This window comes from Grammomys surdaster, unplaced genomic scaffold, assembly GCF_004785775.1.
Source record: "Grammomys surdaster isolate TR1022 unplaced genomic scaffold, NIH_TR_1.0 125428, whole genome shotgun sequence".
In the NCBI taxonomy this organism is placed as follows: domain Eukaryota; kingdom Metazoa; phylum Chordata; class Mammalia; order Rodentia; family Muridae; genus Grammomys; species Grammomys surdaster.
The window spans coordinates 950,674-965,789 of NW_021620295.1; the positions used below are offsets into that span (position 1 = coordinate 950,674).

The 15,116-nt window shown below is 43.4% G+C and overlaps 1 protein-coding gene across 1 annotated transcript in view; it reads left to right on the plus strand.

Annotated features, from left to right (window-relative positions):
- Positions 1-15,116, plus strand: part of CUNH3orf67 (chromosome unknown C3orf67 homolog) — a 220,966-nt gene that overhangs the window by 161,672 nt on the left and 44,178 nt on the right. The window contains exon 13 of the mRNA XM_028786032.1: positions 8,448-8,651. Within this exon, the coding sequence (XP_028641865.1) occupies positions 8,448-8,651 (204 nt within the window). The remainder of the gene's footprint in view (positions 1-8,447; positions 8,652-15,116) is intronic.

Sequence of the window (15,116 nt, forward strand, 5' to 3'; positions counted from 1 at the left end):
CCCAGAAGTCTTATTTGCTTTGCTAACTACATGGCTCATGAGAGCAACAGCCATTCCTAATGCAGTGGTTCCTAACCTGTGGGTCATGACCCCTTTGGAAATGGAATGACCCTTTCACAAAGGTTGCCTAAGATCAACCTGCATATAAAATATTTACATATTGCATAAAATTGCTACAAAATTATAACTATGAAGTAGCAACGAAATAATTTTATGTTGAGGGGTCACTACAACATGAGGAACTGTATAAAGGACTGCAGCACTAGGAAGGTTGGGAACCACTGCCTCAATGCCTACTTGAAGACAGATCAATGAAAATAACAACCTGAAGGACATAGGGAGCAAAGAACTTGCCAGCCGAGCTGATAGCCTTCAGCTGTTGCCTTACTCCTAACAAAGCAGATGGACAGCATCTCTCCTTCCTACAAGGATGTTTGGAGGCAAAATTAGGTTCTAGCTAACATGCTGAGCCCTTCAGAGTCAGAATGCCACAAAGCGCTGTCCCTCTCAGTACGTGGGTGATTTGATTAGACAATATCTTGTGTGTGGACTCCCCTTGATGTGAAGACTGTACTGCAGGCCTCCTTTAAAAAATAATAATGATATGCTCCTAGAGGGGTTGCAGGTGTTCCGAGCTATGAACATCTGAATGATTAGTAGCCTAACACTCCCTGAAGAAAGCAGGCCTAACAAAACCACCAGTCTGGCTCTGCTATGGCCAGGACAGGCTTCCATGGTGGGGAGAGAGTCAGAGACAAGATGAACCCTGCTTGGGACCATGGGCATCTGACAGGAATGAGCCCAAGACAGACACCTTCAAGTGTGGCCATGCTGGCGGGCCTGGACGTGAGCAAGCCCATGATGACCACCAGTCTAATGCCACACAGGCCCATGGGGGCAGACCATGCCCAAGATGACCCCTGCCTTGGTACCATAATGCACAGCATAGCACTCCCAAGACTACACCTGAAACTCAGGGACTACTGGGTGCCACTAAAAGGAGCAAGTAAGTGGTAGAAAAAATGGAAGAGAAACAGAAGGATGTGTGCACAATGAGGAGAGGCAGAACTGGAGGCTCAAGGGAAGTGAAGAACTGCCTGTTGTCAGTAGCCACTGATGCTACCCGGAACCATGTCTGGGTCCATTACCCTGCAGCAGCAGGTGTCTGTTACCACCAAAGGCCAGGCAAACATCCCTGGTCTAGGCTGCCATATAGTGACATGCTGCTGTCTGTGGGCTGTGCAGAAAAGAGAGCAGACCCTGGAGATGAGAGAACAGGAGAGCTGACCCCTCCCCAGCCAGCCACAGTAGTCAGGAGAGCAGGCCCTGTACATGGCCTAGGAAGCACAGTAGAGCTGGCCCAGTTACAGGAGAGCTGGCCCCAAGGGTATATACATGGTAAAGATGGCCCTGCCACTAGACTTGTGTGGTGGCAAGGACAAGGAAGAGATCTCCTCCTTTCTATTTCGCCCTCACCACTTAGAGCAGGCAGAAGAGCTGCCTCAGCCCCTCCCCTGCTATAGCATTTGGGAGAGCAGGCCCTGTGCCTAGCCTGGGCAGCACAGAAGAGTAGACCCTGATGGTGGGGATGCATGTGAGTTGCCCATGAGGGTGTGAGAGTAGGAAGAACTGGCTCTGTCCCTCACTAGCTGAAACACTCAGGAAAATGGGCCCTGGACCCTGCCTGAGCAGCCCCAGGACATGAGAGTGGGAGAGTTGGCCCTGCCCCTTACTGGCTGCAGCAGTGAATGGTCCACCAGGGGCAAGGCAGGAGAACTTGCCCCGGTGGTGTGGATGTGGGAGAGCTGGTGGGCTGACCAACTCAGATCCTCTCAGGCCCAGATCCAGTGACTGATTTAATCCACCCCAACATGGACCCCATCAGTGAACTGCTGGAGTCCATAAAGGAGCCGATCCTACAGATCCAAAGTACAAGAGCACCATGACACAAAGCAATAACAGGATATCTGAGAGGAGTCCCAGAGAGGGTCTAGAATTGATAGTGTACCAGAAGCCAGAGGCCTTGTGCCAGACCAATGAGTCATTGCAATGCATGTTTACAAGCAAAGAAGTGCAGACAAAAGGGTATACTGTGGGACACACTGCGACACACTGCAGCTTCCACAATGAGATTTTTTTTTCCTCTGTTGAGGGGGAGGTTGCAAAGGTAAGTAGGTATGTGGGGAAGGAGAGATGAGTGGGATTGGGGTTCATGAAGTGAAATTCACAACGTTAAAAAGTAATAAGGAAAATAAATGATTTGGTCTTTCTTGTGATTTCGAAGTGGCTTAAGAGATTGCAAATCAAAACTGTCTTAGAGAACTAAGTTAATTACCTGTCTGTGACCAGTTGCTCTATCTGTAACTCTGGGAGAAGCTGTTTCCTTCTCTGTGCCCCTTCCAGATGGCAGTTTATTTCCTTATGAAGTAAAATCATGAGAATACATAGAGTTCTAAACAAGCTTAATGTGAAGGAGCCTAGCATGGAAAGGAGTCCCAGTAAGCACTTGTGGAATGAATCATGCCATCATCTGTTTGCACTACTGTAGATTACTGTGGTAGCCCTGGCAGGTAGTCCTCACCCCGGCTTCAGTACTGCCCATGGTGGAAGAACCTTACTAAAGATCACTAGTTCCTCTGCCAACAAACTTAATTAGCTATCAGTGTCACTGTGGACTTCAGTGAGGCATCCTCTGATCTACTAGACAGTTAATGATAGTCCCTCCTGTGCTGTATCCCTCAACTATCCCAGTTCTCTCCGCAACAGAAAATGAGGAAAGGGAACAGCAATAACAGAGTACATGAATTGATTGTCAACACTGAGGTCCTGCAAGGATATTTTCCCACTGAGCCATAAATTCCAAAGACAACCCATTGGAGCAAACCCATTTAAACCCAAGGTTTAAACTGTCCTCAGCTTTTAAATCTCAACCACATTAATTTCTATCTTTTGTTTTAAGTCACACATAATTTTAATATAGTTATTCATGAAGGTACATGTATTAGCTATGACAATAACATATATACAAGATAATCAGCTTTTAAAGAAAATGGGTTTATTTTGGCTCACAGTTTGAAGGCTTCAGTCCATGATTGGTTGGGCCTGTTATCTGGAGGCCTGTGGACAGCACATACAACGGCAGCACATGGCAAAACTTCATGGACATGTTAGGAAAGAGAAAGAAAAGGAAGATACAGGGGGTACCCCACAATCCCCTTTAACAGCATGACCAGGATAACCTGAGACCATTCGGTAGCCCACCTCTCAAAAGTTCTCCGAGAACAGCAAGATGGCTTAGTGGGGAAATGTGCTTACTGCACAAATCTGGATATTCGAGTTCAGTGCCCAGAATCCACATTAAGGTAGCAGGAGCAAACCTCTCCACAAGTCCTGCAGCCTCCACAGATGGCCCATGACACACATGCACAGGCACACACATACATGTACACGGATTGGGGGATGGTGGATCTAGTCTTTAGCACTTGAGCTTTTGGTGGCTATGTGAAAACCAAACTGCACAGTTCTTTCAAATGCACAGTATGGACTTCACTGGCCTCCTGAGCATTGTTTGTGCAGTGACGGCCTCTGCTATGTACTACTAAGGCCATCAGATTTCCCAAGAGGTTACTGTGGCCTCCACAGACGACGAAACTGAGGCATGAAGAAATAGATGATGTTCTCAGTGATGACTGGAAATGGCAAAACTAGGGCCTGGCTTTAGATCTGTCTGACAGAATCTCTGCCTCAAGCTCTCTTGTTTTCCTCTCGACACCCAGGTTTGCATTTCGGGCACAGTACAGGCTGTGGACTAAACAGTCAGATTGGATACATAGATCAATCATATCAAGGACATACCAACTTCTTCTTAAGGAAATATTGAAAATTTAAAGTGTTGTTTTCCATTGTATAAACAAGTATTAGTAATGCCAAACCAAGTGACATGCTGGTGTGACACACTGGCATGTCAGATCATAACTTGACATGCTGGTGTGACACACTGGCATATGCAGATCCACAACTTGAAAGGCAGGACAGCATATCACCTGTTCCCTGCTGTGCCCAAAGTTAAGCAGGGATTCATATCCCTTGTGGTTACTGAACTGTTTTTTAATTAAGGCAATTCATATATCATTAAAATCACCTGTTTAAAGTACACAGCCCAGGGATTTTAATACATCCTGTAACCTCCATGGTGACCTAGTTACCGAGCATCTTCACCACCTGCATGGGAACTTAACCATTGGCAGGTGCATCCATTCCTTTTCCCAGCTTCTGAGATCTTAATCTATTTTCCATATCTATGTATTTGCCTACTCTGGACTTGTCAGATAATAGAATAACATGATATGTGGCCTTTACGTGTGGCTGCTTTCGTGTAACATAATGCTTTCAAGGTCCTGTAGACTGGAATGTAATAAACGTATTAGCTTTTATAGCTGAGTTACATTATATAAAATAGATAAGTAAACTTCCATGGGTGAGTTGATGGACACCTGACTATTTTCACCTTTTGGCTATTAGGAACAATGCTGCTATGACACTGTGTACACCATTTTGAGTTGCTTTGTTTTTCTATGTGGGGTGTGTGTGTGTGTGTGTGTGTGTGTAAGAAAATATGAATTTTTGGTTCAGGCATGGATTTTTGGGTCTCATGAGCACTCTGTGCTTAACATTTTGAGAAACTATAAACGCCATTTATGTTCCTACCGAGCAGTGTGTACAGGGTCCCACTTTTTCACAGTTGAAACCACTTTATGTAACCACTGTAACTGAGGCACATACATCTCCTCAGTGACAGTGGTGCTGATCACATGGTCGTGTGCTTACTGTTACCGTAACTGCTTCTGGTGACTTTGAAATATTTCCTTTTTTAGTGGTTTTTCATTGGAATGTAAATGTTGTTCCTCTTGTGATATTTTTCCCAAAGCTTCTTAAATGCTCGTTAATGCTTCTACATTCTAACAACAGAAATAATCCATCAAGAAGACATAGTAATTGTAAATATGTGGAAGCCAAATTCGGGACTTTTTTCTTAACTTCGTAAAACAAATACTAATGATAATCGGGGGTAAGCAAGGTCAAGAGGCAGTGACAGTGGATGACTCCAGGATCCTTTGCTCATCATCAGACAGGGAGTACAAGCTAAATTTCAACAAAGAAACATCAGATAAACTATACCATACATAAAATGAACCTGACAAATACAGAGAATATCCACTTTTCTCAGAAGAAAGTGTACCTTCTCTAAAATAAACCACATTCTAGGTCACAAAGCAAACCCAAACAAATTCAAAAAGATTAAAATGGCTCCTTACATATTATCAGTTCATAACAGAATAAAACTAGAACTTAATAACAAGAGAAACCTCACAAAGACTTGGAGACTTGTTGGTGCACTCTTGAATGACTCAGTAGGTCACTGAAGAAATCACTGCATTTTTAAATACTTAAAATGAAATGAAAATTTAAGCACAACTATTAGCCCATGTAATGTAACAAAGTCAGTTCTAAGAGTAAAGTAAGTGCTTGAATTAAGAAATCTGAGCAGCCTCAAATAGCCTAAAGATGTACCTCAGGGCCATAGAAAATGAGGAAAAGCAAGGAAACCTCAGCAGAGTGAGGAAACAGCCTACAGAAGAATGGAAGGAATGTTTTTGCCAATCCTACATCAGGCAGGAAATTAACATCTGGAATATATAAAGAATTACAAAAATGTAAACACCAGAAAAAGAAACAAATCGTCCATTCAGTAAGTGAGGTGAGGAACTGAACAGATGGTCCTCAAAAGAAGAAGCACAAATAGCCAATAAATATTTGAAAGATTGTTTGATTTCTTTAGCTATCAGGAGAATGCAAATTAAAGCTGCAATGAGAGTCCATCTTACTTTATCTGCATGGCTATCATCAGGAAAATAAGCAATCACCCTTACACGCCGCTGGCAGGAATGGAAACCAGACCAGCCACTTTGGGGTTCAGTGTGAAAGCTCCTCTAAAAACTGAAATCTGCCCTATGTCCTGGGTGTAATCCCAAGGACAACCCAAAGATTCTCGGTCAGCATACAGAGATACTTGTACACTCCTGTCTGCTCCTATTCTGTTCACAAACACCTGGGTATCCATCAAGCATGAGTGGGTAGAGAGAAGGTGGCACTTATACACAATAAAATTTTATACAACCTTAAGAAAGGTCCCATTTGCAGGGAAATTGGTGGAACTGGAGATCATTATGTTAAGCAAAATAAATCAGATAGAAAGACAAATACTATGTGTTTACTCTCAAGTGTGGACTTAGAAGGGTCTGGGATGGGCAGATAAGAGAGCTGTGAGAGGGAGAGGAAGTTCCGGAAGCTTAGGTGAGGGAGAAGAGGAAAACAAGAGAAATTGACATGGTACTTGTAGCCTGACAAGGAGTTATAGTCTTTGTAGTGAAAATGTATTCAGTTTTAACAGGAGGAGAGAGTTCTGTATCTGTGAACAAAAGGGAAAGCAGGATGATGAGCCAGGCTGTGATAGCGACAGCAAGGGACACTGTCCTCAGCATGTAAAGATGTTTTATAAATCAATAAGAAAACTGTAATATGGGTTTTTAATATGACCAAATATAGACATGACAAAGCACATACAAAGCACTTCCATGATACCTTAAAAAGCTATTCCATATATGGGGAGTGTGTTCTTCTGGAGCCATGAGTAAGGAGTTATTTGAGGTTCCCCAGCAACACTCCAGAAAGTCTGCTCGTCACATGATCCAACAGCAATGTTTTAAACATTCATGGAGACGGCGATGTCTTATTAGAAATCAGTTGGTGTCTTGGGCACTCCAAGAATAGTTTGCAGGATTTCATTTTTTCCTAAGATAATAAAAAAGAAAAGGCAGTAGCTAATTCAAAATGTCCTCCAAGAAAATAAGTAAAGGTCTCCGTGGGAAGATCTGAAGGTTCTCATGTGTTATAGGAAGTCCTTGTGACTGTAACCAGTATTTCCAGATATGCCAGGAAAATTCAAAATTAAGTTATGTATTAGACTTGAGTGTAAAGTACATTGCTCATATGTAAAGCCAAGTTTTTAGCCATGGTTTACACCACAGGAAAAGAAACAAAATGTGTCCATGTTTTCTTATACTAATTTGACTCCTATGTATTGAAGTAAGATTTATGTGCTGTCAAAATGGCTTAGCAGGTAAAGGCACTGCTGCCAAGCCTTACAACCTGAGTTCCATCTCTGTGACCCATATAGTAGAAGGAGAGAACTCACACTGGCTAGTTGTCCCCTGACTTCTACCTGTACTCTATGTCACTCATGGGTACACATACACACACACACACTAAAAAACATAATTTTTTTAATAATTGAAAAAAGAAATAATGTTTATTTGTTAGCATCTGGGGACTTACAGTGGTAAAATCTATTCATTTTCTTAAGTCTTAGTTAAGGTTTTACTGCTGTGAACAGACACCATGACCAAGGCAACTCTTATAAAGACATTTAATTGGGGCTGGCTTACAGGTTCAGAGGTTCAGTCCATTATCATCAAGTCATGAACATAGCAGCATCCAGGCAGTATAGTACAGGAGGAGCTGAGAGTTCTACATCTTCATCTGAAGGCTACTAGCAGAATACTGGCTTCCAGGCAGCTAGAATGAGATTGTTAAAGCCCACAGTGACACACTTACTCCAAGGCCACACCTACTCAAACAGGGCCACACCTTCTAATAGTGCCACTCCCTGGGCTGAGCATATGTAAACTATCATACCTTCAAAGCTGGGCTTTTGTCTAGAAAGGGAGTTTCTCTTTACAGAGCTCCTTTTAAGGAGCTGCAACCTCAGCACTCAAGAGGCTCAAGTAGGAGGATTTCTGTGACTTCAAGGCCAGCCTAGGCTATGGAGAACCCCTTTCTCCAAAATGCATCAGTGGTAAACAGATAAATTCATTTAATTAAACACTGCTTTGAGTCTAGGCCGTGAAGTTAAATACCTATAAATCTTCACCATGGGAATCCAGCTGGAGTCAGGCAGTCATGGCAGCAGTCTGTGCAGAGATCATGGCTGACTAGTCAATCGCAGGGCAGTTAGTTAGACAGCTATAATTGAGACAAATGATAAAAGTCAAAACTTTTAAATTCTATGAGAACACATAATAGAGGAGCTGGCCCCATTTGTTATTGTCAGAAAAGGCCTCCCCAAGGAAGAGCCATATCTTTTAGCCAGACAGGCAGCCATTCACAGGCAAACTAAGGCAGATGCCAGTTTGATGCTTTTGAGGTCCCTCATGAAGGCAGCGTGTCTGTGAACTAGGAGCAGAGGTGAGGTGGAGTAGATTGACCCTCATGAAGGCGTAAAAAACCTTTAGGCCTCTCTTGAAGGTAGGGCAGTAGTCACACTTGTTGATAGTTCATAAAATTGAAACCGCAATACTCTGTCATATCTCTGTCTCTTTCTGGATCAGGAATACAACTGGAGAAACTATCAGCCCAGTCAGATGAGCGAATCTGAGCTGCAGATGCTGGCAAGCCTCAGGCGGCAGCAGAATGAAGACCTAGAGGATACTGGGGCTCCTCATGGCCTGAGTGCGTCCCAGGTGGACAACTGTAATGTCAGCATCAGTACCAGCAGTGATGACACAACCACATGGAACTCTTGTCTCCCACCTGTGAGTGCTGCACTTTGTAACTATTCCCTTACCTTCAAAAGGAACAAGCCCAAACTTACCTAGGGAAAGTAGAGCCAAAAATGAGCCACCAACCATGAGACACACATGCAGAGCTCATTCTGAAATAGGCTTTTAGGGGAGCGACAAATAGTGGAGGATGGCATTGTCTTAGACTGCCTCATGCCCTCTTGGAAATGTGTGTATGATGATTGATTGTCTTAGTTCTCTTTTGTTCTGCACAATGGATGAGAAACAGGTCACTGATGAATACAAAGATCTACTTTGCTCAGTTCTGAAGGCTGAAAAGTCAAGGGTTTCTATGCATTGTCCCATGAAGGCAGGGAAAATGAGCGGGCATGGGGAGTGGAACACACACTAGTGGACAGGGGCTCAATGAGGCTCATTGTCAAGAACTTGTTCCCACAATAATGGGATTAACTCATTCACGAACTCAGAGTCCTTGCCCCCTAACTACCTCTGAAGGATCCCACCTCTCTCTGCTTCAGGGAGGTGATGGCGCTTCTCATACACAAATCACAGCAGTGTATAAAATCATTCACCAAAATGGGCTCTGACAATTCCTGCTTCTAGCACACACCCCTTGCCACATAAAAGAAACATAACAGTTTTCAATGAAAATGAGTGAACAAAGGGGAAAGACCACAGACACAATAAATACTGCTCACCAGTGAGGACAGAAAAGAACCTTCTGTACACATCACTGATGTTCACTGACTGACTCCTCCCTGTGTTTGAGGGGTTATATTAGGAGCTGCAGATAGTATTTTTAGAGGCTCACATAGCCATGTGTTCACATGTTAAAACACATTAGTATAGCTGTGGCCTAGCAGAGTAGGAAATATAAAGTAACTTTGATTCAGGCTTGTACATAGCCATGAATGCCTAGCATGTGTGACATCCTGGCCTCCATCCCCAGTGCGGAAACACTTTAATAAACAAAAGCTGCCTCTTCTCATGTCTGCAATCCCAACTGAAGTAGCAAGAGAATAACTCTGACTTCTACAGTGCCAACAGAGGTTCCTGACCATCTCTTGCCTACGTATTTAGGTGCCAAATGGAAATAGTAAAAGTTCCCTTAATAAAAACATAAATTAGGGCCTGAGGAGACAGTTCATCATTTAAAAGTACTCCTTGCTCTTATAAAGAATCTAGGTTTGGTTTCCAGTACCCATATGGTAACTCCAGTTCCAGAGTATCCTATGTCCTCTTCTGAACTCCACAGGCATCAGACACACATGTGACTTACCAACATGCAGACAAAACACTCAAACACATAAAATCAAAATTAGTAAATCCTTAAAATTTTTAAATTATGTTTTAAACCTACATAAATATTAAGTTCAAATGCAGTAGACAGAAGGAAAGTTTCACATATTTAATACGTGTTTGTTTTGCAATCTGCTTTTATGTTAGAGCCAGTTGTTCCAGGCCCCAAAACAGTTTTGTAGATATTGTGTGTCTCCGGAACTTCTTAGTTCATAGTCACGTGTGGTGCCTGAGGCCTTCCAGCCGCCATTAGCATTTCCATTTCCCCTGAGAACACTGGGAATCTTGAGAAGTGGCCTAGCTGTCTTCCTGACTCTTGATAAGTGAGTTGCTTGTCAAATAGGTGTTACAGCCATCCAATGGAAGATGAGGTTCCTGTGTCCTTGAGAGAACATGCAAGTCATCAAGACAATGGATCCAAAGTCTCCAAAGACATTCAAAGGTGAACGGACAATCACCACCAGAGCTCCCTTAGGGCCCTTTGTCTCCATCTCCCCTGCCCCCAGCTTTCTCTTGCTTAATTTGTGGTTTCATTAGACACAGCCATGGATACACACAGCTTTCCAGGCAGCCTTGGTGCTGGACAGTATCTATGTCCCTATGACTTTAGCCACAGAGCATCCTCTCACTGGAGTAAAGATTACAAGGGTCACTTGAAGACAGAAGTGAAACCGTGCCTCTTTTATAGAATATTCCCCAGCAGTCATTTAAGCCGCAGTTAGAGACAGAACAGCAGCCTCCGGATGGAGCCCATTTTGTCAGGAAGTGGCTCAGAGACCAGGAGTACAGAGGGCAAGCTGAGGAATGATTATTTATGGACTGAGAAGTCTGAACTCTTGGTTGCCCTGGATACCAGGTTCTCATCACTGTCCTGTTCTGGCAAAAAAACAGAAATCTCCTGCATGACAAGTACCCTGCTCTCAAAGCACACGGCCAAAAATAGCACCATTAGTAATGAACTTAATAACCCCTCTATTCAACCAAATGAGATATTGGAAAGCCTATTTTTTAGACAGAAAAAAAATTTGAAAAATCTTACCTTTAGTATTCATAGGATATGTTTATTATTTCATCAAGTTCAGTTTGCTTCACTATTGGAACTATCAACAAATGGGAAATTGCATTCCGTAATGAACTCTGCATCCTGCTGCTCACGTGGAGTTTAAATAGAGCAATTTACCAGCATTGTTTCAGTTGCTCTCAGAGCTTACACCTTTCTTTTCTCCTGAGAAAAGGTGTGGAGAAGGTGAGAAGCCAAATGACAGGCTTCCTGGCATTTTGATGCCCTGCCTTCTTTTGTCTCGGTGAATTGTGTTGCCCCAGTGGCCCTAGAGCCAGAAGACTGGAAGACATTTCCCCTGTTCCCAAGTTTTACTTCCCCTATATCCATATTGGTCTTCAGATTCTAAGGCTCTTCTGTTTGTTTCTTTTTTAAGATTTTATTTATTGACTCATTTTATTTTATGTATACTCGTGCCTGGGCTGCATATATGGATGCTCACTGTGTGCATTCCTGCACATACGGATCCCCACCGAGTGCATTCCTGCACATACGGATGCTCACCATGTGCATTCCTGCATATACGGATGCTCACCATGTGCCCTTGGAAGTCAGAAGAGGGTGTGAGCACCACTGGAACTGAAGTTGTGAATTTGTGAATGGTGCAAACCGTGATGTATGATGGGAACCAAACCCAAGTCTTCAGCAGCAAGAGCACCAAGTGCTCTTAGCTAATAAGCCATCTCTCCACCCCTTTGCTTCTTAACCACTACTGCCTAACACCACAGACTTGCCATGGTGCTGTTCATCTGATTTTCTCATACCGACTCATCTTTTTGCCTCTGCTCCAAGAGCCACAGGCTGCCTCTGCTCCAAGAGCCACAGGCTAAGGGTTAGGAGCACTCATTCAAAAGTCAGTGTCATGAGGCCAAGGCCAGCCCACTGCCTTGTAAAGCATGTGGTGCTGAATTTGAAACACAGTAAGCACTTAGTAAAAACGGAGATGGCTGAGAGGTTAAGAACACTTGCTGCTCTTGCAGATGGCCAAAATTCAGGTTGCTGTACCCTGCCTGTAACTCCAGCTCTAGAGGATCCAACATCCTCTTCTGATCTCTGTAGATATTCACACACGTGGCATCTACTCACACAGACAGACACACAGAAACGCAGGGAATCTTTTTAAAATTTTATTTCTCATTTTTCACACGGGACCTTTGTAAAGCCCAGATCTGCTCTGCTCTCCTTCCCATGTAAGTCTCTTCATTGGTCCCCCATTGCCTCTCGAGTCTGACACAGAGGGGTCTCTGCATTCTGAGAAACCACCCCCACCCCAGACTCACGTCTCCCTTCTCTCCACTCTTCCCTCCAAGCTTTCAAACAAGTTATAGTTCCATAACTACACCCTGAGGGTACCAGTGTGCCTTGCACTGGATTGTCCCCCCAGACAGCTCTAGGACTTTCTGTGGCTCTACTCTAGGCCTCCCTGTGAAGCTTTATCTTCCTCTGTGCCCAGAGCCAGGAATGTTGACCTTCCATCCCAGACTTGCTTGTTTGTGTTACATCCACTCATTCTGGGCCTGTCTAGTACAGTGTGTTGAGAACTAGTGGGATGTTGGAGATAAAGCTCCTCCCCATCTTAGGATATTCACAGAGTGACAGAAGCTCTGTAATTAAGGATGATGAGCGGCAGTAAGACAAAGAACAATGGGAAGGTGTAGGAATGATCGATCCATATCAACATGGCCTCTAGGTCTTAGGTGCGCTATCAGACTGCATCACTTAATCCAGGGCTCAGGAAGGAGTGTGAGTTCATGTGCAGACAAAAGGGAGGAAGGAACTTCAGATTCCAGTCAGGGGCAGACTTGAGTCTGTGGCGGTGAGACCACCGTCTCTCCTTATGCCAGATACCCTTCTCTTCAGGCCCTGCCTCTCCCTCAGCTCACATAGAGCTTGAGACCGTGTTGCTGCCTAGCTCCGTCCCATCCAGCATATGCACAGGTGAATGACATTCTGCTCCAACCAGTGTCCCCTGTCCCTGTTCTCTGCCAGCCTGCCTCCTCTTCCATCCCACTTTCCCTTTGGGACACACCCACTTGTTTGTTTGAATTTTGTTTCAGTTTGATTGTTTCCGCCATCTGCTCTGCTTACATGGTGGCTGACTTTTTATTAAAGAAATCTTTTACATTCATTTATCTGTGAGGGGTACACACCGTGGCACAGGTGTAGAGGTTGGAGGACAGCCTGGCAGAGTTAATTGTTCTCTTTCACCATAGCAGTCCCAGGGATTGACTGAAGTCAGTTGTCAGGTTCTGTGGAAAATAGAACTACCTGCTGTGCCAGCCTCTAAAGAATTTATTTTTAAATTGTTTTAACACTCATTGCAGGACGGTAAGTTACAGAAATAGCAGATAAATGTCCCTGTCCTCCTGTACATTCAGCCTTCTGCCTTGTCATTGGCTCTAGCACTTAGCAACATTAAATATCCAGTGGCCCCAGTCCTGGATATCAGACCCATAAAGACAACCAAACATAAGCCGCACAGCTGCCTGTCAGTCATTGATTAAATGAAACAATCAGTAACATGCACATTAAATAATTCCTTTTTACTCTAAAGTAAACTGGTTTTCACCAGCTCCAAAATAAACATCCGCTTTGTTTTGGTTAAGTAAATCTTGAGTGGCACATGCAATATTTTATGTTAAATATTGATAATAAACATTCACTACATGTTTGATATACCCAGAGACGCTCTCCCTCTGAGCAAGGCTTCGTGAGCAATTGTATGGAAAGGAGATGGAGAGAGGCCTCATCCAGTATCTGCCCTTATGGGAGGATGTCACAAATCCTTCAGTGTGGAGCTAGAGAGTATACACAGAATACAGTGACATTTTTAGCAAAAGCTATTGTGTTTGCCACAAGCTCTGATTCCCTGGCATCAGTACAATCCCAAGCAGTATGTACTGTTTAAAAGGTGTTTAGGTGTAATAAATTAGTCATTGCAAAGTGTAATTAAATGTAACCATATTTCTCCTCACAAATTGGCTTTTGTAGCCTTCTTAAGCTAAATGAATCAAGCCTACTGAGAAATCCATTGGCCTTTGACAGACAAATTTTTCAAAGTTTCTAACTTAGACCCAAATTCAATTAAAACAATACTTTACAACTTCTGTGGAAACCAGGCTACAAGCCATCGATTTTAGAGGCATTCTGGAAAGAGTAGCCCTCAAGAGATTTGCTTAGAAACTGGGTTCTAGGCAGCCTTGTGAAAGGAAGGAAGGCTTAGTTACAATGAAGTTTTAAGTAAATGTGTGCCTGGTTTTGATTGGCAGCAACATGAAAGCATGGTTGACTGTGTGGCGAGGGCACACATAGGCACACATACACATGCACATACATGAACACAAAAATAGTTTCATATGATCACCAAAACAACGTAAAGCTGTTCTGGGCCCAAATCCTATGTTGGTCATTAACTCGAATCACCTGTAAAATGAATTCACCAAAGGGCCTTTCCATGGTGCCCTATGCCGGCCAATGAGCCAAGCTGCCAAAACAGGAACCTGCTACCCCCAGGGGAATTTCTTCAAGTTTTCCAGAGAACGTCCTCTTTTCATGGCTACTGGGGCTATACAGGCGTCCTGGGGCCGTGCACATGGACTGAGGCTCTACAAGCAAAGATGTGCTTGCACTTTTCTAGTTGAGCTTACACATGGTGTCCCCACTGCCCCCCCACAGAGGTTGGCTAATCACCTTGGCTGGTTTCCTCTTTTTTTTTTTTTAACTACTTCAATTATTTCTGCCCCTTGATGAACCCAGAGTCAAGAAAAGCACACCTAATGTGCATGCTGTTCTCTGGGTCGATGCCTCAAAGCTATCATTTCTTCAAATTAGAAATCCCCATAGCGTAACCTAATATCAAACATATAAGCCTTCCCAGCTTGGAAAAGTGAGCAAGGGGATTTAAATGCTCATCTTATGCATCCATCAATGTGGCATATTGCAGAGCATAATATTTGGAGAAAAATGAGGCAAAATTCACTTAATAAAAGCCCAAGCATCTGCTGAGGTTCTCAGACAAGTTATTTATGGCCTTGATTAACCTTGTGGTATTATTGCCATTTTCAATAGATTTTACATAACAACATAAAAATATTGTCTGTACCTCTCAACATAGCAGG